This window comes from Nansenia antarctica, assembly GCF_963989245.1.
Source record: "Nansenia antarctica genome assembly, chromosome: 13".
Classification (NCBI taxonomy): Eukaryota; Metazoa; Chordata; class Actinopteri; order Argentiniformes; family Microstomatidae; genus Nansenia; species Nansenia antarctica.
The window spans coordinates 15196036-15222171 of record NC_137683.1 but is presented as its reverse complement, the minus strand read 5'-3'; the positions used below and the strand labels follow the sequence as shown (position 1 = coordinate 15222171).

Below are 26136 nucleotides of genomic sequence, written 5' to 3'. Positions count from 1 at the left end.
GAGGAGCCAAGTGATGTCAGTCAATCCATTCACACACTCCGAAACACCTGTCGCCTCATCTGTCTCCCTACCATACCTCCTCTGGCTTGGGACTGCTTAGGCTAGTTGACTGCCTGCATGAATTCAGCTGTTTGTGTTTGTGTAAACTGGACATTGATGACCCACAGCCAACTACTATTGAGTATTTTTTGTATAGCCTAAGGCAAGTTTTTTTTTACCGTACAAGTCAAGCAGTTGAAACCTTTCCCTAGAAAGTAGTGATGCCTTCTATTTAGTTGGAATTTATTAATGGGCTGCGGGACCAGCAAGGTTCTGACAGAGCCCTCCAAAAACAGCTATGTGAGCTTCGTCAAATCGGTTGTGGGCTACAGTTCCAAACACAAACAGTTTGATGAGCCACATCAATCTCAAAGGAAGCAGAAGGACCTATGGAGTGTCTTCAGTGGTGGAGGTACATCGTCATCAGGCACCCAACAGCCACCTGACCTGGTCTTCAAGGATGGGCAGAGGCAGAACAAAGTCACCAAGTATAGGACCAAGTTTGATCCCAGAGTGACAGCAAGGTAAGTGTGACTAGGGTGCTTAATGTAGGCTACAGACTAACCGCTAATGCTCAAAAAACTGCTTTATGTTAATGCCGATGTTTCTATTTTTCTAAATGTCTATGCACAATGGACCAAGTTATTGCCTATTTGATGCTGCTGATGACGACGTTCATAGTTCATTACACTGTCTTTGTTATTTGGCTCAACAATTGTTTTACTTTCTAAGACAGATATTTATTTTACCAATAAAAAGAACAAAGAAGCCTTTTATCATGGCCAGGAAGAAATTGTATAAATGTATGGTATACATAGCTAAAATAGTTGCTAGTGTAGCATGAGAGTAATATTCACCTCTAGTAAGTAAGTAAGTCAAGTTTATTTCTATAGCACCTATCCCAGACCAGGGGTCACAAAGTGCTTCATATATAAGAACATAATAAAAGAGCAAAAGTTATACCAGGCTAAAAGAAATAGGTAAACAAGTGAAAATAAGAACAAGTAACAAATAACAAGTGTACAACAATATTAACAAGACACAGAAAGACAGGCTTTTGGGGTTAGCCAAAAGCCTGTCTATACAGGAAAAGCTTCAACCGAGACCGCTGATCTAAGATCCAAGGGAAGAGCATTCCAAAGTTTGGGAGCCACGGTTTGGAATGCTCGATCACCCTTGGTTTTTAATCTGGCACGGGGGGCAACCAACAAACCCTGGTCAGAGGACCTGAGAGACCTACTGGGGCTGTAAGGACGCAGTAGGTCACAGATGTATGCAGGTGCCTGACCATGAAGGGCTCTGTAAGTGATGACCAGAACCTTGAATTGAATTCTAAATTTGATGGGGAGCCGCCAGTGTACCTCTAATATTCATTCGCATTCGCATTGCACTGTATATAGGATTTATTCACTGGCCATATAGGAAACCAACCCTCTCAATGCCCTCAGCAGTGAGCTCTGAGAACCTGGAGCAACCTAAGATGTGCAAAGTTCTCTCAAACAACTTGTCTATCTCAGGTATGACATCAAGGCCCTGATCGGCCACGGCAGCTTCAGTCGGGTGGTGCGAGTGGAGCACAGGGCCACGCGCCAGCCCTTCGCCATCAAGATGATGGAGGTGGCGGCGACGGAGGGGCGCCAGGTGTGCGACTCGGAGCTGGCGGTCCTGCGGAGGGTGAGCCACTGCAACGTGGTGCAGCTGGTGGAGGTGCTCCAGTCTCCCCAGCGGGTCTACATGGTGCTGGAGCTGGCCACGGGCGGAGAGCTATTGGACCGCGTCATCTCCAAGGGCCACTTCACCGAGCGCAACGCCACGCAGGCTCTGCGGATGGCGCTAGCCGGGGTGGGCTACCTCCACTCTCTGGGCATCGCCCACAGGGACCTCAAACCAGAGAATCTCCTCTACTACCACCCTGGACCGGACTCCAGGCTGTTGGTGACGGACTTTGGGCTGGCCAGCTTCGGGAACAACAGAGACCCAGGAGAGTGTGACAGGAGTGGAGGAGGAGAGGATGAAGGGGACAGAGGTGGTGGTGGTGGAGTGGACTGGTCCTTGAGGACCACCTGCGGGACTCCAGAGTACATGGCCCCTGAGGTGGTGCTAAGGAGACCCTACAGCGATGCGGTAGATATGTGGGCCCTGGGTGTCATTACCTACATCCTGCTCAGCGGGTCCATGCCATTTGAGGACGACAGCCGCCCACGACTCTACAGGGCCATCCTGAGAGGGAGGTACAGCTTCCACAGAGACGTGAGTTTTTTACACACACACACACACACACACACACACAGACACTAATTAAAATGATTCACAAAAAACTGCAGTCCAACTGAGTGGTATTAGTTCCATTGATCTTCTCAGAACAGTAATGCACTTGAATATATACGGTTGTTTTGGTGTCTCCAGTTTGTGTTTGAGTTGGCTCTTTGAAAATGTGTTAAGGGGGAATAAGGCCTTCCTGTTGTTTATCTGCTCTCCTTGCTGTGTAACTGAACTGGATATTTTTAACAGCCCTCGGTGGTGAGCTTGGGTCTGTCCTTTCATGCTGATTACACCCAATCCTGGATTATTCGCTGGGTTTAAATCGTGGCCCGATTCTGTTGGATGCAGCCTGACATTTCAGTCTCACATATAAGAGCCTGCCTTACATAGGCCTTGGCCTATTATATCTGTGTTTACTGCTTAACACTGACCACCAAGAGCACAGTGGCTGCAATATGCCTTTATTATTACAGGTTTCACTTATAGTAGAACTTAGAATAATATAAGGAGGCTTTACTGTCTATTTGAGTTTTAGTTGTAGCCTTTAGCAAGGGTCCAGTGTTTTTCCTAGTCAAGCTACTGTATATCATGATTATATCACGAGTGCTTTAAGTCCCTCCCCATCCATTTCTTATGTTCATATACAGACTATAAAGAATAAAGTTATCACTTACAGGGTGTCTCAATAGACAGCAATGCAGGGCTCTGTCATTGATGGATTGCACATCAATCAAATGTTGACAGGTGTGGTTGACCCCTGTTCACTGTACTTTGCAACCAGGGAGACCGTCTCCCTCACACACGTATGTGAAAACACACACACGCACACACACACACACACACACACACACACACACACACACACACACACACACACACACACAAACACACACACACACACACACACACATTCAGATGGCGATGTTTATGAGATGACAGCTATGTGTCCATTAATGAGAGACTGCACACAGACTCATCACATACTAAATAATACCATACCACAAAATATACGAGCATGTCGTCTTTAAGGACCTTTCTTTGAATGCTTTCACCTCGATCAATGCACAGCAGTTGACTGGCGTGCCCAAAGTCTCAATGGTCCACACATTAGTCACACAAGTCCTTGAATAGAGCAAGCAGAGGAGCCAGCAAATGCAGGGGAGGAAACGGTAGAATGATAGTCTCATGTCAACAGGGGGCCAAATGGTGACAGAGAGGTGAGACCTGCTCGGTTATGTAGACCGCCTGTGGCGCCCCCTCCTCCTCCTCCTCCTCCTCCTCCCCCCCCCCCCCCCCCCCACAGCACCCCACAGGCATGACATCATTACCATGAGGCTGTGTAGTAGAGCCTCACTCTCATACATATACCCTAACCCTGAACTATACTGTGTAGAAGAGGATGAGGGAAGGAGGGAAGGAGGGAGTGAGGGAGGGAGGGGGGATTGAGGGCTGAGGAGGTAGCCTGCAGGCTTTTGCGCCTTATCACTAAACCTGTTCACAGCACACAGGATAGAGTGTTTCTCACGCTTAATCTGAGAATCTCATCGTGTGTGTGTGTGTGTGTGTGTGTGTGTGTGTGTGCCTGCTGTGTACAATTAAGCCTGAAACCTTCGATGAGTTCATTGTGAACTACAGTGTCCTTCTACCGCACTGCATAGTGATTTTCCTACATTTGAACAATACATAATAAAAGACACATATTGATAAGCACAAACATATGCATTTAAGATAGCAACGGGAGCCATTCATCAATGTAATGGTTAGTCCAGTCTGCCACCTAGTGAAGCTCTTGTGAATGAATTTAGCAGTCCATTTAGACTCTCTGTATTGCACATGACATTTCAATTTGGTACACGTCTGAATATTGATGTTCTGATTATTTTACTTGTGATTTACTTTCAGCTTCTTGTACTATTCGGCTACAATCAGAGTACACCCATTGGTCTTGATTATAGTGAAACATTTAAGGAACCCTTTATCCATTTTCAACTTCTTCTTCTAACATGGAGAATAAATTGTTAGCACTGGCTCGGAAGCTTGTGTGCAAGTTGTACATTATTCAAGAGTGTATCATCCACACAATCACATTAGAGTAATCCTAGCCTCTGGCGTTTTCCTTCATTTGTTGTAATTATGGGATGTCAGGTAAGGATGTCAGATGGCACCAACAGAGCTAGAGACCACTGATGCCTCACATCCACACTCTAACAAGATGTGGCTCAATAAACCAGACCCTGTAGGTTTTCCTCCTCTTATGACGTGTCCTCGCCCAATACCTCTCCCCCATAAACTGACTTGCTCCCCAACAGTGATGTATGGGCCCACTCTCGCCCCTTCCTCCAAACCTAATAAAGCCGCTGTGTTTTTTGACGTGAGAAATGTACAAAATAAAGAGAAAATAAACTTGTTCAGGTGGCCCCCACTTCGAAAAAAGACAACAGAGTTGGAACTTGTTTTGCTCTGGAATGTCAATAGTGGTGTGGAAGAGGGTTTAAAGATCCAGTCAGAACCTGGATTATTTGAAATAACCAGTTCATGCACCAAGATGAGATGTAAATGTAGTATATTTCAAGATAGTAATAAGAAATAATCGGAACATTCTGAATAGGAAAGACAGATTGGTCTCTAGTTAGGAAACTCAAGTAAATACATGTTCTCCATCTAGACGAAGAGAGGATGATGTTCCTTTAAAGTGTGAAATAACACAATGTAAGAGGCTGTGAGGAGTATGTTTATGGTGCTAGTGCCGTACTCTACTGCACTGAAGACCCTCTCTCTCTCTAGTCAAGTGCCCTGTGTGTATGAGTGAAACCTGCCTCTTTGAATTCCTCTCCCTGGCAACAGTCTTGCAATTGTCAATTTCATGCTTGATTAATTGTCATTACTGGATGAGAGACAAAAAAAAATGAGAAATGCATTTCTGGATTAAAATGGAGAGCGGGGCCTCCCAATAGTGTGATATTCAGCTTGTGCAAAGTAGAAATGAGGATGAAAAACATTCATGCTATTTCTCGAAGTTTTAAGTGCTTATTCTTCAACAAGTTGTTAGAGAAACAGTTTCACAATGAGATGGTTGATTATAGGGATATTTTTGCATTTGAAAGAGATGTGAGATGAAGCTGATTAAAGTGATTATTCTCCTCTCAGCACTGACTCAACGTAATCATTCCTTGGTGTACAAAGACAGTAATTCAGATTGTTTTGAAAGATCACACTTATTTATTCAACGGGTACCAATGATTAGACTATACATATTCTAAACTTTAAGAACATGTAAAGAGAGGAGAGGAATTAAAGGTAAACTTTGCTACTCCACATGACTACTACAGAGGGATTTATATATTTGAATGCGTTATAGCAAGCCTATTAATAATAGCTTTACCTTTTGCATGACATTGATATGGGTTCATCTGTCTTGGTTGTCACAGGGAGTGGTTTGTTCCGGTAACAAGTAGATCCTGTTCTTGTGGTATTACGGTATTTAAAAATGTATCTATTACACAATGATTTCACCTGCCAAGCCAATGCAATTTGCCAAGACCCATTTTGAGGATGCAACTCAAATCTGATAACAAAATAATATGTTAACATCAGCATATGCAATATTTGATTGAATATAGAGGTAACTGAAATGTCACAGAACTGGAGAAAGCCCTAGCCCGAGCATCATTGTCTCTGTGACAAAAGGCCAGAAGGATAATGAATGTCTAAATGCATTACTATATAGTCTTCTGTGCCATTGAAAGATGCATTGCATTGTTGATTTCAAAGACTCCATGACATTTGTTTGTAGACAAGGGGATAGTTTGACATTTGAATTAACCAAGAACCCAAAGACCTCATGAATGTGTCATGGCTTGGTGAAAAAGTCCACATGTTGGGAATTGTGAGAAAAAAAATGTGCATGTGACGAAAATTGAAGCGATGAACCCACTCAATATCATAATCAACAGTTTTACATTCACTAAATACCTACACTTTGTTAGCAAACTTGGGTGGGGGGTAGTATTCGTATTTGCCTGGGGGCATATCCCCTTCATTTCAACTAACCCACATCACATAACCGTGTGTCTGTTTGTTGATAAGACGGACGCTACCATCAATGACTTTATCCACAAGGAAAGTTTTGTCTATCAACCTACTATTCACGGGACTGTGGTCTGTCGACATATCTTCTGCTTTGTTTTTGGTAAGTGTGAGCTATGTGTTATTTACTAAGCTGTGTGTAAGCCTTCTAGGCTAGCCAAGCAGGTGTTAGCTTGTTAGATAGATAGCTAGCTTTGTTAGAGAGCTGACGGTGGTTTTGTGTGTTGTGTACAAACGGACACAAGTTATTGTGTGTGTGTGTGTGTGTGTGTGTGTGTGTGTGTGTGTGTGTGTGTGTGTGTGTGTGTGTAGCTTTGTTAGAGGTAGAAAATGTAAATGCTTTTGAAATGAATGGTGGATTCAAATGATTTCACTACCCTACTTTGTTATATGCAGTATGTATACAGGATGTCTTCAAGGACAGTACATTATTCATGAGAGTCTGAGTGGAAAGCATGCAAGCCCACACTATTTAAGAGTCCACACCTCTGACCTGAAATGTGTCTTACAGGAAGACGAGGTGAGAGGTTCTAAGAGATGAGACCTTGATGAGAATCACCAGCACTTCAGGTATTTGTCATTGTACTACTATGATTACTACAATACTATGATGGCTGCACATCCCTGGTTAATGTGATCACTATATAACCTTTGCACTACTGATATTTACAGTACTACCTTTGCACATATCTCCTGATATAGCTTCTTTTATACTTCTGCACATTAGATTCTGAACATAAACTACATCACTGTACAAGCTACCTAACTGTACATCAGCTCATAACTGTATACACCTCTAAACTAAACAGATGTTTACAATACTATCTCTGCACATACTATATATTGCATAGTTATCCATCACTACCATTCTTGTTTTGTCCACTGTTACCAACACACCAGTTTTACGAAATACTACTATGTTCATAACATAGAAGTGCTAATTAGATCATTTTAAATGTACTGTCTTCTATTTTTATTACAGCTTTGATGCCCAGATGGGATGAGATGAGATGGGAACCAAAGTCCCACTAGATGCATTATGGACTATAATGATAAATTCATACACACGGACACAACATTATTATGTTTTATTATTCTATTATTGTATTGCTCAATTGTATCCTTTCCTTTTGCCATTTTTTCCATTGCCATTTAGTTTTCTCTTGCTGCTGCAATGTCGACTGAAACTGAAGCCATAAGAATTGTACTTGTATAATGGAATGTAATAAACTTTTGTTACACATGGCAATCCAAAATATGGGGAAAATGTCTTTAATACAATAACAATATGATATATACCGGTAATATAATAATATAACAATATGAATGGCAAGAATGGAAGTCAACATACTCTCATGTGTTTTTTTACGTGTTTTACGACTACTGATAAGCAGAAGGTTTACGAGGAGCATAGTTTATAGAGGACATAGTTATGTCTATTTTGACCGACAGTTGAACCTTCTATGGCCAACCCCAGGACAAACTGCTCACGTGATGTTGTAAACCTATAAAAGTAATCAACAGGGACTGCCCCGTCGAGCCATCATGAATGAGACCTCTGTTTTGTTGGCCGGACAATCTCTCCTTCTTGCAAGAAGTAAATAAATACTCTTAATGATTTGATAAGTCTCAGTCTCCTGGTTACAAAGTTCAGTATTCTGTGTATTTGAATCTGACAAAAAAATCATGAATCTTGAATTATTATGATTATTTAGCAATTTAAACATGTCAGCCCTGGAAGTTTGTTTCCTGAGAGTTAGCTGACAACCCCACTGACAGATGACAGGTAGTGGGGGAGTGGTTGTCTTGGGGGAGTAGTTGGGAGTTAACCAGCTATTGTTCCCACCCATTACCTGCCTGTGAAAAGTAGCTGTGGAAACTTTGAGGGTGAATTACTTACTTGGGCGGTATCAACATTCAAATATGCATAACTTCTTCAACTTGTTTCAGATTTCAATGTATGACACATCATTTGAAATGACCTTGCCCTACTTGGGGACTTTTCATCAGACCCTATCACATACAGTATGTGTGTGGGGTTTTATTGTGAAGCTGAAAACAGTCTGTCTCCCATATGTACGTCAATATCTGTTCTGTCATTTTGGGGTCTCATATTTATTCAGCCCAGGCCAGGTTCTTTCCCCAGTGACATTTCGTGGTGCATTGTATGTAATTCTGCATGTGAGGGCAGTAGAAAACAGATATCATAATATATATAGTCTTGCGGCCTTATTCAAATCTTAGATCTGATTTTGATTGAATAGGCTATGAAGACATTTGGTTCCAATACAAAATGTATTTCTTCAGTCTCCAGAATTAAATATGTGGAGGTGAGTGTGGCTGATCACCCTCTCCTTCTCCTCTCACACAGCCCTGGCCCTCAGTGTCCAACCTGGCCAAGAACTTCATCGAGTGCATGCTGGCGGTGGATCCCACAGCCCGTCTGTCCGCCCAGGAGGCTCTCCGCCACCCCTGGGTGGTCACCATGGCAGCCAGCTCCTCCATGAAGAACTTGCACCGCTCCATCTCCCAGAACCTCCGGCAGCGGGCGTCACGCACCTCCTCCTCCTCCTCACGATGCCCCAGCGCCACGGTGATGAGCTCCAGTGCCACTAGAGAGCTGCTACTGGAGAGGAACCAGGGCCAGAGACAGCAGCCAGAACCCCAAGACATGACCCAGTCACAGAGAGCCGTTCACCAGCCCCAAACACAGGTTCATCCTGGGGGCAACACTACCACCAAGCCGGGGGACAGCTGCTCATGCTCAGACCGTGTCAGTGTTCAATAGCTCAGAGCACCCCCAGTCACAGCCTCCTATCATGTCTGTGGCTCATAGCCCATATTGTTACCATGCGCCAGGTACAGTCCCATGCTCACACACAAGTATCTCTTCCCTCTGAGACTCCCTCAAGACCGCCAACTCCTAGTGATGATCAGACTTTGCTTCACGGAACATAGAAAATATACTTTTATACTGTTAGTATAATAACAACAGTAGAGTAGAGAGGCAATGCATTTTTTTGCATGTACTGTAGTAGGATTGGAGATGTATGTCCAAGTCATGTACATCTGTCATGTCTCAAGTGTGCTAATGTGGTAAATTACTTTGATGGAAGACAAATTAATCCTATTTGAAACTATTGACAGTGTGGGGGTCAATAGTGTTTCACTACATTTATTGGCTGTTGTAAGCACCTGAAGAGTTTCTTAAAATTACAGTTCTAGGAGCAGGTTTAGAAGAAAATCTAAGTGTTAGAGTGCATTAAAATGCAAATAAGGATGAGAAGTATAATAAAAGATCGAATATAGCTCCACTTCATCTAGCATTATCACAAATTGTATTCATGATTTTCCTTCTATTTTGTACTAATATGGATGATTAATGCCCTCGGCTAAATATGTGTTGCTGTCTCACTCACTTTATTCATTTTGCCCTTATGGGAAGGGAAGGTGATATAACTTTTGGAGGGCATTCAGTGCCTATCACTGAATTTCAATTGAAATACAGAAACACCTCATGTACAATTCTCAAGTATTCAAACCCTCTTAAAATGAGCTAAAATGCTCAAATGTCATCAACTAATCACTGAATAAGTTGAATTGGGTCCATCTTAATGCAAGGATAATAGTTAATGTAATTTTGGAATTCATATTTTTCTTACACACTGTGTAGATGAGGATGTCACTACCAACTCAGCAAGTCTCTTAATTTTCTCTTGACAAACCCCCCAGTCCCTGCCGGTGACAAACAGACCCATAACGTGATGCAGCTACCACTATTCTATACCGGGGTAGTGGTGGTCTAGTGGATAGTGAGTTGGACTTGTGATCGGAAGTTAATTAATTAATTATTCTTCACACGAGAGATGGTGCAGAAACAACGTTGCATGTGCTGGATTTGCACTAAACGTAATGCTTTGTCGTAAAATCAAATAAACACATTTCCAGCCACTTTCTTTGCTGTATCACTTGAATTCATTGTTGCAAACACAATTATAGATATGAGATCTTTTTTTAGTATAACAAAACTTTGTTATAGACCAATTTTGTAGAGTGACTGAGATGATGTGCTTTTTCCTCTCTACCATTCAACTTTGTAGATGTGTGTAAGTCTCCCCAGGCCTCAGGGTCGCATTCCTGAGCAGTTTTGTTCCTCTCCATTTGTTCAATTTCAACAGCCTGATCCACACAGTGTGTAATTGAATCTTCTTGAACTATTATCCTTGCATTAAGATGGACTTAATTCAACTTAATGGGTGATTTGTTGATGACATTTTAGCATTTTAGCTAGTGGTCTGAAAGGTCTGAATTTTGTTGATGACATTTTAGCATTTTAGCTAGTGGTCTGAAAGGTCTGAATACTTATGTACATGAGGTATTTCTGTATTTACATTTTAATGTACTCTATAACACAACAAAATGTGAAAAAAGTGAAGGGGTCTGAATACTTTCCGAAGGCACTGTATATATGTACTGTACCCCCCCCCCCCCCCCCTTATCTGTAATATGGAAAATAAATAAATGAATATGAATAGCCTATTGAATGAATGTTGAAATTCATGAATATATGGATAAAGTCCAAAGGGATTAAGATGAATAATAACCATATGTTAAATTTAGCAGCATATGAATATCACAAACATCTTGTTTTGGCATATTTTAAAGGGGCAATCTGGGATTCAAACAACAACAAAGTGCTATGAGATCAAAATGACAGTTTTAACTATGTTTTGAATCTATACATTGTGTGTTTACAATTACATTGTTTACAAACAATGTAATTGTAAAACAAGCTTATCTGTTGGGTTCTTATGGAGTAACACAGTTGAGCTGAGCTAGTTTTCCACAAGAGGGTGTTAGAGTGCACCAGACCCAGGGTAAACAGGCAGGCAGACGAATGCATAACTGAAAGTGACTGCCCTGAATTGCTCTTTTTTCACGCCATTAGTGTGTTTAGTGCCTTAGAGAGGAAATTACTGGGTAGACATTCAGTATCTGAGAATCAGGAAATAATGGAGCATTTATTTTCCCTCTCCAAGAGGATTTGATTTCATCCCATAGGTATTATGTCTGTAATAAACCACATAAGCCCACAGATCAAGCCAGCTGTCATTCGCAAATGTTGGTCAGCTCATTACTGAGAGTGTATGTTGATTTATCTCTTTTAAAACTCTTGTCTGTGGTGCTGCACAATGAGGGATATTGTCTTAATTCCTTGGTTTGTTTGTTTGTTTACTCATCGCTCTGAGAACTAGTTCTAAAAGACTATCAAATCACCCATCCCACCAGCTGGGTACAAATATGGCAACCTTTAGAAGCGGATCGCTTTACATTTGTTGTTTCCGTTTATATTCCCACCATTATAGAGTGGGAACTGCTGGTTTGGAGCATTTTGGTCGGATTTTCAGCAAAACCCATGGGAATTTCCTCTATTTCTTTATCCCAAACTAACACCTCCTCATAAAACCTGGAACCTGAACTAGGATCCCATCATAGCTCTGTATGTAACATCGCTAAATAGAAGTAGGGACTTCACTAGCAGCGAGGAGTCCGTTCTCTCAGAAAGATAATTTGGGGCTCAGCACCCTGAATCATTTTCCATTGGATACCCTGAGTGACTGCAGTTAGAAGCAGGTCAGAGATGGGGGGCGCGTACTGTGGGCCATGTCCTGTCCGTAGAGAAGGAGGGTGTGATGGTCGTCCCACCCCAATACAGGAGAGATGAAAGCTGGGATTGGATGTTAAGAGAGACACCCCCCCCCTCCATTTCCACATCTACCTCCTCCACCACCACCAGGACTCACAGCCCAGAGGTAAGAGCTGGTCTTCCGTCCCTATCCATTGGTTTTATTGTTATCATCTCCCTTAACTCTTTATCCCCTTTCTATCCCCTGAATTAAATGAAAGGAATCAATAACTCAACATTTCTCAGAGTGTATTTTTTTTGCAGATGACTGTGCTTTTTGTTGCTGTCCTGTTATTATGTTTCCAGGACAATGTTATGGCAAATCAAGGTAAATCAATACTTTTCTCATTGTCGGTGCAATAAAAGTAAGTGTCTCATCATTCTTTCCCATTTCACAAGTTTCCTTTTCCATTGTAAACAGGATTACACCAATAGTGTCCCAATGTAAATGTGTTTATATCTCGCCTGCAGACATGCACCAAAAGTACAATGCCACTGTAAACATTTCTTCAGGTGTACAGTTTACTTATAGGGCAGTTGGAAATGTATTATCATCAATAAGTTAGCGTCTGACTTTAACAGGATATGTCATCAAAATCGGACCACGCTCGTTCAAGGATAAAGAAAAAGTAACGGATATATTTAACAGGATATGTCATCAAAATCGGACCACGCTCGTTCAAGGATAAAGAAAAAGTAACGGACAGCACAGCATCATTGCAGATTTAGATCTAGTTGGCAGTATTGAAAGGTTGTGTTGGTTGTTATATCCTCCTCCCAGGCTACAGGGATCATGAATGTCATAAGGTCAAAGAGTCAAGACCTGTGGAGGAGTGTTTGGCCTCCGGACCATGCTGTGCCTGGTGTACCGAGGAGATAAGGGCCTTTCAATGCTCTGATTTGAATTATTGTAATTCAGTGTCATAAAAACATATGTTTTCTTATGATATACACATGTTATGCTCTGTGTTCTACCGTCCTTTCATATGAAGAGTAGAAGCGGGAGAGAGTACATGGGAGCAGCGGCTAGTGCCCTGTTGAAGAGGGGCTGTCTAGCGGAGCATGTTGAAGATGCAAGGGGGCTCCACTGTCCTTCTGGCAAACCACCAGGTCACCTCCTGGTCGCACCCAGGCCAGGACCAGAGACACCAAGCCCATGACATCACCCAGCTCCAGCACACAGAGAGTAGGCTACTGCTGCACCTGCGCCCTGGTGGGTCTGTTTGGGTAGTCAGTAGTGGTTCCCTTAAGGGTCACAGCCAGCTCCTCTTGGGTTGTAGCTAAAGACTCAAGTTTTGACTTGGAAATGGCTTTATCTATTTAGTGGGTTAGATGATCAGGAATCAAAGGCTCAGGCACTAACATAATGTTCAAGTCAAAAAAGGATCAATGAGGAGGACCCCTCCACTGGAGGGGCTCTCCGGCTGGTGTCAGGGTGGGTCGGTTGATCCGGGGGTGTAGGGCGAAGCTCCGCCGCGCCCTCCGTAGTCCAGGGGGTACGCTACTCCGTACCTCTCTCCGGTAGGTTCGGGGTTATCCGCACCTCAGTCTCTCGAGCTCGGCTCTCCCGGGCTCTCCTCTCTGCCCTCGTCGGTCTGGTCAAAAACATAGCCGTTATTATATTTCAGAATTTAAAATAGTCACCGCAAAGCGGTCCTCAGCCGTCTCCGAGTCGTGCGGCGCACTGGTAGTTTCTCTCTGTATAAAATAAAATTATTGCATATAAATAGCAGCGCGGGTTGCAATTCCATCATATCCTAGAATAATGCAATCATCATCGTTTTAAAGGTATTTCATTCATTCTCAATCTGAAGGCTTTGGTGCGTTTGTGGATAAGACAGTAATGCCGTATACCAGCACCACAGAGGAGATGCTCCAGAACCTGTGTAAGAGGACCCAGCCCTGGCCCTCCCTTCGCCCACCATCACATCCTGGGGGCTTACAGCCAACGGAAGCCTCTTCACTGAGTTGGTGGGGAGGCAGCAGATCTCAGGAAACCTGGATTCTCCAGAGGGGGGCCTAGATGCTTTAATGCAGGCAGCCATGTGTGAAGTAAAGTGGACGGGCACAGTGGGAAGTAGAGCTGCAGCTTTTAAGTGTTCATCTTGTTTTGTTTGGTTGAGTATCAGTAAGAGGTGGAAGGCCCATAGACAATAGAGGGTTATTTTAGGCCTAAAGATATGGGGCCTGAAGATATGGTGTAACTCTATCTTGACTGCATTAAGGTTCGTATATAAAGACCCAGCTGCCAGACTCTTCTTTAGTGGTCTTTTAATCTAGTATAAATCTGAAAATAGAACGTACAGTAAATCATGAATCTCATGAATGTGATTATAAATTGAGCGGTGTTGTTAGCTTGATCTTGACACATTTACATGCTGCTACCAGGTCTTGCCAGGTGTCATCGTCTATCATGGTTCAGTCTGATTACCAGACAACCAGACAATTTATTTGTGGGTTATTGACTGAAGAGTTTTATGTATGGCTCTCCCTCCCTCTGCAGGAACACATTGGCTGGAGGAACGTCACCCGTCTGCTTGTGTTCTCCACAGACGCTGGCTTCCACTTTGCTGGAGATGGGAAACTGGGTGGGATTGTACTGCCCAATGATGGGAAATGCTACCGTGAGAATAATGTGTATTGTGTACACAAGAGGTGATTTCCAGGTACGGCTGCTCTATCCTGGATCCCCTGAATAGAAAGAGTCTGGCTCCCCTGTATAGCATTCCAATAATGAAAGGTTGGCACTAGTGATGTATATCACACACAGAAGCACGCACACACAAACACACACACACACACACACAAACACACACATATAGACAAACTGTACGTGTGCACACACACACAAGCATATACTTTTTTTACATTGATATCTGTTAGCATTTGAAAATAATCTACCTGTGGTGGCAGGGTTTTTCTATCATTACCCACAAACATTGTGTGATAGTTAGTTTGACCATGATATAAATACCGCAACACAGGTGTGATTGGATTGTGTCCTCAGTCTTAAGTAACATTGAGAGGAAATAGATGGCTGTACAGGCTTCAGTAGACAGAAGTTAAAGGCAGTGATTTAAAGGTCAATAACATTTCCCTGTTACAGAGGATACTGACAGTCACACCCTGACGTCAAACAGCTGGAGCGGCTGGAGTAATCCTGTCAGAGCATTGTATCTATCTCTTAATCTGTGTGTGTGTGTGTGTGTGTGTGTGTGTGTGTGTGTGTGTGTGTGTATGCGTGTGCGTGCGCATTTGTGTGTGTGTGTGTGTGTGTGTGTGTGTGTGTGTGTGTGTGTGTGTGTGTGTGTGCGTGAGCGTGTGCGTGCGTGCGTGCGTGCGTGTGTGTGTGTGTGTGTGTGTGTGTGTGTGTGTGTATACGTGTGCGGGTGCGTGAGTGTATGCGTGTGTGTGTGGGCGTGTGCGCATGCGTGTGCGTGTGTGTGTGTGTGTGTGTGTGCATGTGCGTTTGTGTGTGTGTGTGTGTGTGTGTGTGTGTGTGTGTGTGTGCGTGCGTGCGTGTGCGTGTGTGTGTGTGTGTGTGTGTGTGTGTGTGTGTGTTTCAGTGTGTGTTTCCGTATCAAGCATCCTTGTACTACTACTGAGAGTGTTACATGACCCGACCCACCAGACAGATTGTCAGTTGGTTGGAGTGAATATGAGTGAATATGGATACAGTATAAATCTATTTCTGTTGGGATAAATGGCCACCCAGGCTGGATAATGGATGTGTGAAATGCGGATGCCTCTCACTACCTCTAAATTAGATTTATTTATCGCTCTTCTGGGGAGGAAATTGAATGTCTGTCTCATATAGAGAGAGGGGTGAGTAGGGACACACTGGAGGGTAGATGGAGAGAAAGAACATTGATTCAGTGATTGCAGCTGTAGGCTAGTCTGTATGAGTGCATAATTACTGTATGAGTAACTTTTTATCAGGACTACCCTTCTGTGGCTCACCTTACTGAGAAGTTCAGAAAGAAAAACATCCAGATCATATTAAGTAACTGAAGATGTAACACACCTGTATGAGGTACTTTACTCCTTAATTGAAATCCGTCCATAATTTGACACCGCAGACGATTAATGATCATCATGTACCACATAACAATTCTATCTTCATTATACCTCTCTATGGACTTCCCAACAACTCTCACAACTATACACTTTCCAACAACTCCCACAACATTCTGCAGATTATAGTTGAGGAGGCATATAATGTAAGCAAGGCAGAAACTCCCTTCCGACACAGGTCATCAGCCTTGGATTTCTAAAGTTGCTGACACCTCGTCGGCTAAACAGGTTTAACTCTGGTATTGACCCTAGGCCCTGAGCTTCGAGGTTGTTATGGACAACAGTGAGCTCACTGCAGGCTTCCACATAGAGTATAGCTCCCACTGTAAGGACCAGAGACCAGGTGTGTGTGTGTGTGTGTGTGTGTGTGTGTGTGTGTGTGTGTGTGTGTGTGGCATGTGTGTGGCATGTGCGTGGCATGTGTGGTTAGCGTAAGTGTATGCAGGAGTTTTCCTATCTAGCAGCCCATTTTGATGACAATAACGGTAATGATGATTATGATTGGCTCAGGGGGGAATTACATTTTATCCAGGATCTTTTCATATCTTCCTCTAGGTGAGGTTTAATGTAACCATCACTGCCCCTCCATGTGTGGCTGGTACAGGAACGTCCTGTGTGGTCATTAAGCCCCATGGTTACCATGGTTACAGTGACGAGGTGGCGGCCCTGCTGAAGCCCATATGTGACTGTCCATGTCAGAGGGAAAATGTCACTCATCATGGCAATGGGACCCTTGAGTGTGGAGCATGCAGGTGAGATTCTGATGTCAGCACCAATCCTACGAAAATCACACCCCATAACAGCATGATCTTTCTAACAGTTGCAAAGAGGGGCGTGTTGGCACGTTTTGTGAATGTGTTGAGTTGAGCAAAGGCGATGTGTCAGGTGTGTCAGACTGTGACAATGCCTCGAGGACTGCAGTGGGGCCCGGGGAGTGTGTTTATGGAAAGTGTGTGTGCCAGAAAATCCATAAGAACCCCACCCATGCCTTCTATGGGCGGTACTGTGAGTGCAATGACCTCCGCTGTGATCAATACCAAGGCGTGCCATGTGGAGGTAGGTAATGGTATTGGTGCTATGCTATCTCAAATACCATTATTTACATAGGTAGGTCATGAGCAATATACATACAGTATACAATATTTCAATAATGCTCAGTGTTTATGTGTGTCAGGGCGGGGCAGGTGTGTGTGTGGAGTGTGTCAGTGTTTATGTGTGTCAGGGCGGGGCAGGTGTGTGTGTGGAGTGTGTCAGTGTTTCCCAGGTTTCAGTGGCAGTGCATGTGAGTGCCCGCTCAACATGGAGTCGTGTCTGTCCCACAGTGGTCTTGTCTGTGCTGGCAGGGGCTTCTGTAGCTGTGGTGGCGGTATCTGCCAGGACAGTGGCTTTCAGGGCCCTACCTGTGAGCTCTGCCCCTCCTGCCCTAACGCCTGCACCCTGTACAGCTACAGGAAGGCCGTCCACCACCCCACCTTTCATGGTTCACCCCATACAGGGTCTTAATTCTAATGCTAATTCTGCCTACCAATACTTTTTTGGAAGTCATCCATTTTACCCTGCAAAGAAGAGAGGCACATGGCACAAACGGTAAGCACATTTAAGTAAAAAAAAATAAAAAAATGTTTTTTTGCTGTCCAAACTGAATTTCTTATGTTAAAGTTTTTTTTTATTGTTGTGTCTGAACAAGTATAGACAAGTTTGAAAACAATTCACACATGTGTTAGTGCTTTAGTAAGCTACAATATGAGGCTATGCTGCATGATGTTAGCTCTAAACTGCTGTAAGGTAAATGGTTACAAAACTAAAACAAAAACCATCATGCCACGTGTTTATAAACGGAAGAGAGAGAGGGCTTCAATTCCTCTTGTGGATTTGGAGAGAGCAGCGAGAGATGAACATCTGCAGGATGACTTTGGATCTGCAGATGAAGAGATATATGGGTTAGGGTTAGTATGAGATATATGGAGAAGAAAAAAATAGTAGAAGTAACAAGAACAGGGTATAAGAGTACAGGACATTCCAACCAAGTCTTCAATGAAAAAATGGAGACAGAGCTTGCAGACCACATAAAATGGCTAGCTGCAATGTTTCACGGTATAAGTGCCATGAAATGCTGTGAACTAGCATTTGAGTTGACATTGATGTCCCTGCAAGCTGGATCAGAGGTGAAAAAGCAGATTAGAGAAAAGAATGTGGAATATTAAGAAGATTATTTACCCAGGAAAAGCCCACCATCACCATGCGGATAGCATATAAAAGCGCACACAAAATTGGGCACTTATTCAGAGCTTATTATTGCTTTAATGTGTTACGTAAATCTAATTGTAAAATGCAATATAGTTCAATAACGGATAAAAAGATAGCCTATGTACTAATCAACGCTTAACCTTTTCTAGGACCTGATTGGTTCACAGTGTTTAGGGCATGCCACCATCTGTCATGCCCAACTCCCAAAGCAACATCTCTTGGAAGAGCCACTGCCTTTAATAGGCACAACATGGCGGAGTTCTTTGATAACCTCACTTCAGTCATGGACAGGTAATATTATGATGTATAGACTAGGCCTACCACATTAATTGACTAAATCTCCAACCTCAAACGGCTTTAAGCTTCTCTGATTAACATCACAATTTTTTTTTTCTCATTTCAGGTATAGCTTCCCACCACACATGATCTACAACATGGACAACACTGGTGTTACAGCAGTGCAGACACCCAGGCAGATTGTAACAGGGAGGGGGAAGAAGCAAGTAGGTTCAGTGACGTCAGCTGAAAGAGGGGAGCTGGTCACTGTCGCCTGTGCAGTAAATGCAACTGGGAATGCAGCCCCACCCATGTTCATCTTTCCCCGTGTCCGCTTCAAAGACCACTTCCTCAATGGATCACCAGCAGGATCCATAGGTCATTCAACAAAATCTGGATGGATGAATGAAGAACATTTACATTTACATTTTTGGCATTTAGCAGACGCCTTGTTCCAAAGCGACTTACAATCAATACATTTGAATACTAAGCATGTGAATCATCAGTCCACCATTCGTAGCAGGAAGAGTAATCCAGCTCAGGCCCAGGGCCATTGATAGCAGGAAAAACCTTCTCCTATCACCTTCTAAACCTAGTTTTTTTTTTTTTTACACTGAAAAAACAGAAACAGTATAAGGGGAGCAATAGAAGTTTTTAGGGACACAGTAGAGGGGAAAGCGGGTGTCTTTAGGAGACGTACTGTAGTGCTGAGGGGCAGAAGATGTCTCAGGAGGAGCAGTTAAGGTGTAACCTGAAGAGATGGGTCTTCAGTCTACGACGGAAGATGGGTAGTGACTCTGCAGTTCTGACAGCCGTGGGGAGCTCATTCCACCCGCGGGGAGCCAGTGTTGTGAAGAGACGTGATCGGGCAGCACGACTGCTGTGTAGAGGTGGAAGAAGCCTTCGTCGTGTTCCTGGAGCACTTCATACGTCACACAAACTGCTCAATTGATCACCCAGTCCTGCTGATTCTTGACAATCACGAATCTCACATCTCACTGAAGGGCTGTGACAACTTCAAAGGAAAACGGTGTGGTCATGCTCACTCTGCCACCTCACACCTCCCACCGCTTACAACCCTTAGACAAAACAGTCTATGGACCGCTGAAGACCAACTACAATAGAGCAATGGATGGTTGGATGCGTACAGACCCTGGTAGAACCGCAACAATATATGATACTCCAGAACTTGTGAATGAAGCATTCATGTCTGCAATGACACAAAGGAACATCATCTCAGGATTCAGATTGACGGGAATATTCCCACTGTCACAGACAGGCCAAACCCAGAGGGGCCGTCCCTCAGTGCCGACCTGCCTGTACCATCAACTCATGCTCAGTAGTCCTGAGTGCTCATCAGCAGTTCCAGACCCAGGGGAGCCACCTGCTACTCTGTCTGAACCGAATCCTGAACACTCGTCAGATGCAACTGGTTCTCCTGCCCATTTGGGGTATGTGTCCCCAGAAGAGATACTTCCCTTCCCTAAAGCCACAGCAAGTAAACCTAGAATGAAAAGGAAGAAAGTAAAAACAAAAATCTTGACCAACACACCGATGACAGAGAAAATAAAAAGGCTGAAAAGGAGAAGAGAAATTATTAAAAAGAGAAGAAAACAAACCAAAACGAAGAGGAAAACGGTTGTCTATATAGTAGCTCAGAAGAAAGTGCAAAGTTTCTAAGGCCAAGTCATAAGAATTCTGTGGAGGGAAAGCCCATCTTCGCATTCAGAGAGAATGATGAAGGACTCATCCCTAGAGGTCATGTGCTCAAGAAACTACCCACACCGCAAAAACTTGACAGCCAGAAGGGAGCAGAAGTTCATATTCCCCTGCGACGGTGACAAGTGGGATTTTGAGTAGTAGCCCGGATCCGTGAAGAGAATTGCAGTCGATTAGGTCTTCATTTTGAACTTGATTTTGTTCTCAAAAATGTAAATAGGTCTTGTTAAAGTAAATTGCAGCATTGCCAAGTGGTATGTTGAGTAGTAGCCTCATTCTGTGAGAATTGCAATCGATTATGTTCTTTATTTTTAACTTGATTTTGTTCGGGAAATGGTAATTATGTAGGCCTACTTAGGACATCTCATGTATTTGACAGGGTATCTACTGTACATATTTCATTCCATCCTTTCACCAACCTCTCAAAGCCTTTTACACACAGTCACGGTTTTGTGCCTGAAAGAGACCGAAACCAGGCCAAGAAGAATGTTTGATGGGACTACTCTTGAAGAGAGAGTAATTATGGGAAATTTAGTTTCTGTGATAGTTTTTTTTTGTCCCAGTAAAATCTGATTTCCTTCAGCTTTGTTAATCCAGAAAACTCTGAGTGAAGTTCCCAGAGTTCTAGAGCCGTTTTACCCACTATACAATAGGCTAGGCCTTGTTTAAGAAAATTGTCCTTTATTAAAGTTGTAAACATCATCTTTAAATAAACCTTTAAGAAGTCATTTGGTATTGAATTTGTCTTGCTTTGATATAGCATTATGCAATGAAAATGGTCAGTTTTACTTTAACATAATCAGTGGCACAATTTACCCCAATGTATCTTCTCCCATGGCACAACTCACCCCTCCTTGGGGGCAAGTTGCGCCAAGAGACCACTATTTTGAAAACGGTTTATTTTACATCCAAAGTGATTATTCCCAGGGATGCAACACATCCTGAAATATGTGTACCTATTTTTGTTGGAGACATTACTCTCATGCCCTCTCTTTAAAAACGCCTCAAGTAAAATCTGACACTTTTCCCTCCGGTCTCCCCTACTGTCCCGCAGGCTTCCCCAGTAGCCATGTTTGACTTTCATCTCTATCTCCCAGCGTGCCCATCAGGTCCTGATATGGTTCTGATCACCACAGTGGTGTCGGGCTCTATCATACTGCTGGGTGTGGCTTCACTGCTGCTCCGGAAACTGGTCACTACCATCCATGACAGGAGAGAGTTTGCCCGCTTCCAGAAAGATCTAGGGAAGATGCGCTTGGACAGAGTGAGTCCTGCCTTCTCACTTTCGCTATACACTATCATTTTATTTAAAGTAATACTGGTGGAGAATACACATGTATGATCCATTTTACTATCTGTGATAGAATTGTAATAGGAACGGCCTAAATGATATGAACTGACATATGCCTCTGTTCCATTGCAGGGTGATAATCCAATATACAAGAGTGCTGTCACATTGTAAACCCAAAGTATAAAGCTCAGTAACACCCTAACCCTTAAACCAAAAATATAATCCATCCATTAACATACAAATAGAACTGTATCAACAACAAATCAAACAACTCAATAGTAAGTGAAGGAGGATGTGTGTACATTGCATTAATCAACTATGATCAGAGGATTGTTTCATGTGCATTAAGTCAGGTGTATTTGTTTGGATAGCTGGGAAAGGATGTAAATGTCTGACTTGTTTTCCTTTGATTGATTGGTCTGTGGGTTTATCTGTGGCCCTTTTTTCTAGCCTTATCTCCACACATGCATGCACATGCACAAGCACACACACATGCATTCGTACACACAGACACATACATGGTGGACTAGATTTGTTGTGTTGGCAAATAAATGCATTTCACTAAATGATCAGATGACTGTCCATTATATAGGCTAGGTAGTCTTTATTTATAATGATTATGATCTATAAACCAACATGTTAGAATCCTCATTGTGTACTATGTCTAGATATTTGATCAAGCTTTGATCAAGCTTGCTGTGCTGTATTTCTTGAAGAAATGTGAAACATACTAGATTTGGACCATGAAAAGAGGTACATTACAGTATATCAAAAGCTATTACACAGGTCTGCACTGCCCTCTAGATGAGAATCAGCTGATTTCAGATACAATCTGTGCATATGAAGGGAAGTGTCAACCACAGGGCTGTGCTAAAGAGGCATATGTTTGTGATCACATGATGTCCAGTATTTACCATCGGTGTAAAGCTATTGTAGAATCAATCACCATTGTAGAATTACAAAAAACACAAACAATAGCGCTATGTGTTGTCCTGAAAGCTGGTGGCTGAGGCTCCTCCAGTATCTTAGAAGCACAACGTTATAAGGAAAGATTCACTCCTGTGCTCTGTAGTTTTGGATATTTACATGATTATGTGAATCCCTTCTAGAGTTTCTCATACAGGCCTACACAGACGGCTGCTGTTGACCTTACTGACTGATTAGTAACGTGATATTAATAATCCCAGCTGTACAAGCCTCTTCTAGGTGATACTATGCAGGCGGGCAGAGCTCTTACAGCCAAGAGGAGGAGGAGGTGGATTAGAGGATAATTTAATATTCCTCCTCCAATATTTCCTCTCAGGTGTGTCTGGTATGGGCAATGTGGGCTGCAAATCACAGTGTCAGCCCATCCCATAGCAGACATAGCCGAATGCAGCAGGGAGTTTTACACATGAAGGCTTATGTGCAGGTACAGGGAGAGAGGCAAACTAGCCCTCCCCCTTTCCCCTGGGAAGAGAGAGAGGGAATGTTGCATAACACTGCAACAGTAGCCTATATGTAGGGATATCTTTACTGCACTGAATCTGATCTCTGCACTATGGCTACTGCACAGACTCTTCCAACAATAGGCTACTTGTACAATATATCTGCTTACCCAAAGATTGTATGGATGGTGAGTTTGACTTTGGCTCCCCTATCTTTACTCTTAATATATTGTTCTTGTCACATCCATTGATTAAAATACATACATAAAATACATACTGGTACTAAATTCATTTGTTCTAGCAATTTCTTGAGTACTTTAATGAACACATTAAAGGAAGTTGATTTTAAATACATTGCATTTTTTATTTTAAATACATTGAATTTAGGACATTATTTGATAAAATTCCACTGATTAAATTACATTCGTACAACAATCTACACAACAGAATTATAACAGAAATGTAATGATCTCTGATCTCCACTTTTGCTAAACTGGGATCGAGCAACAACACAAGAATGAGCTCATCCGCGAGCTCTCCACAGGTGATTGGGTGCCACTCGCTGGCCAATCACGAACCGTCTGGTTCTGCCATCGCAAAGTTGTTAACCCCATTCTGAACGTCTGACTTGGTCAGCCTCAATGCTTTTCGACAAACTAAATTTTTCCTAACAGCTAACCAACTGCGAATTTTCTAGCTTTTCTAGTATCTACTTTTAAGAATCAACGAGTGAATCGACAAACATCATTTGAGAGGAAACCAGGGGGACAATAACTGTCTTATATCTACGATGATGGCTCGTTGGTTAGCTAAGCTACATGGCTATGCTAGTTATGCTAGCTGCTTTATTCGTCATGTCGACAAGAACTGTCATCGCCCTCCCTGATGGATTAACTGGTGAGTTGCACTTTGGGAACCGTGTGTGACCGACCCCCTTTCACACTGTGGAGTTAGTGCTGATCTAATGAAACATCGTTGTGTTGTAATTATTTAAGTCTTGACAAGTTTGGAGTATCTTTGTAAGCTAGTTAGCTTAGCAGAGAGGGTAGTATTCGTGCGACCACCCCCCTCCCCCTCTGTTTGCTTAGGAAGTTCGCGACTGTTAGTTCTTAATTTCCTTACGGTCAAACGATGCATTTGTTTGTTTGCTTGTTGTTGTTGTGGCGAAAATGTAATAACAAGATTTGAGATCCGTAATCCTATAATTGACTATCAAATATATCGCGTTTTGTTTGTCAGCTGGCTAGTTTGGAGGCTCGATGGCCCCCACACCATTTGAAAGGCAGGCTGCTATATCGTGACGTTAGAATGATAAGGTTCTATCTCCGTTTAGGGCAGTTCAGAGATATTGAGCGTCAAAGTTTTTACATTCCATTATGTTTTGTGAGATGGAACCTTTGTATTTTATGAATTACTTACTAAAAAATGTCAACATTTAAAAAAATAACACCACACAGGCATTAATAAACACCTAATGGATCAGATTATGTAAAAAAAACTCAATTTTGACAAAAATGGAGATAGAACCTTATAATTCTAACGTCACGATATGTCAAATCTAAATGCTCAGATTGTTATAAAATGTCAATGTGCATCCTTGTGCTTCACTTCCTCAATGTACCGTGTTCCCGTTGTTCTCCTCGCACATGACGTAATTCTGGGTATTACATTCTAGGTAATAGATAATCGAGGTGTTTTAATAAAGTTGGATCAGGAATGTCTTATCTGGCCAAACGTCAGGAATTGTATTTGACTTGATCACTGTTTCTTAACATACTTGTTGTGGGTTTGTGTGTGATCAGTCTGTGGTGGTGGTGGTGGTGGCGCTATTGACCTAATGTGTTAGTTCACTGATCGACATGAAATGTACCTATGGCTATTCATTTGTACAATATCATATCAGTTTTGATTATTGCATCATTTTCAAGAGGGGGGACCGTAGATGTGGCTTGGCTACAGTATATCATAAGGGGGGGGGGGGGGGGGGTAATACCTATTTTTCAGTATAATAATGATAATAATAACTTTATTTATATAGCACTTTACGTCAAAGTGCTTTACAAGTACAATAGGTAAAAAACAACACATTTTAAACAATATAAAAACAGCTATTTCAATTTAAAAACACACACAATTTCGCACCACAAATATAATAGGTACAAACAACAAATTTAAACAAATTTTAAAAACAACTATTTCAATTTCAAAACACACATAAATTACAACAGCACAAAAAAACAGCCTATGACATGTAGACAACGCAAAACAGGTGGGTCTTTAGCTTATTTTTAAAGCCTCCACTGGTTTATTAAGACCTAATACCACAGACAGCTGAGCCAACAGGAGAATGCATTGCACCTGAGAGAAAGAGAAAATACCACCCTGCCTTTTGGCTTTTATTCGTTGTCTTTACTACCTATGTGTTCTGCCTTACAGGTGTCCGCAGAGTCATCTTCCCGAAATGGATGATTAACATGAACATGTGTACTCTCCGTTTGGATCATGCCCTCTCATTGATGTTGGGACTCATTAACCCCCTAAATACAGGTAAGCTGTTGTTTTAATTATCTTACTGCCAAGTTGCTCAGCTCTCTGTATGTATTGTCGTTGGAACAGGACATTTATAATAATTTTTAATAATTAATAATTTTGCCATTTAGCAGACGCTTTTAATCCAAAGCGATTTACAATTACGAATTACAGGGACATTCCCCCTGGAGTAACTGAGGGCTAAGTGCCTTAGTCAAGGGCACACTAGTAGTGGTGTGGTTTCAGGCGGGATTTGAACTCACAACCTTCCGATCACAAGTCCAACTCACTATCCACTACTAGACCACCACTACCCTGTCTAGTTGATTGATTGATTCATTTCGTAATATGCACTTCAGATGTTTAAAATAGTAGCATTATTTATATGTGTATATGGCTGACTATATATGCTTTATTTCATGTCAGTGGGAACTTGGAAGTTCGCTAACTTCTGTTTTGCCAGACCAGCACGGTTGACGTTAATCATGGCTATGTTTATC

General features: G+C 42.5%; 1 protein-coding gene across 1 annotated transcript; it reads left to right on the top strand.

Moving 5' to 3' along the window:
- Positions 1–288: 288 nt before the first annotated feature.
- LOC308169324 (serine/threonine-protein kinase H1-like) lies at positions 289–21851 on the top strand (the record flags this gene model as incomplete). Its single annotated transcript, XM_080544010.1, has 9 exons — positions 289–563; positions 1557–2289; positions 8759–9160; positions 14577–14669; positions 16400–16490; positions 16752–16899; positions 17491–17627; positions 21499–21653; positions 21813–21851. The coding sequence occupies 9 exons, from the start codon at positions 289–291 to the stop codon at positions 21849–21851; spliced, it is 2073 nt and encodes a 690-aa protein (XP_080400136.1).
- Between the last annotated feature and the right edge of the window lie 4285 nt (positions 21852–26136).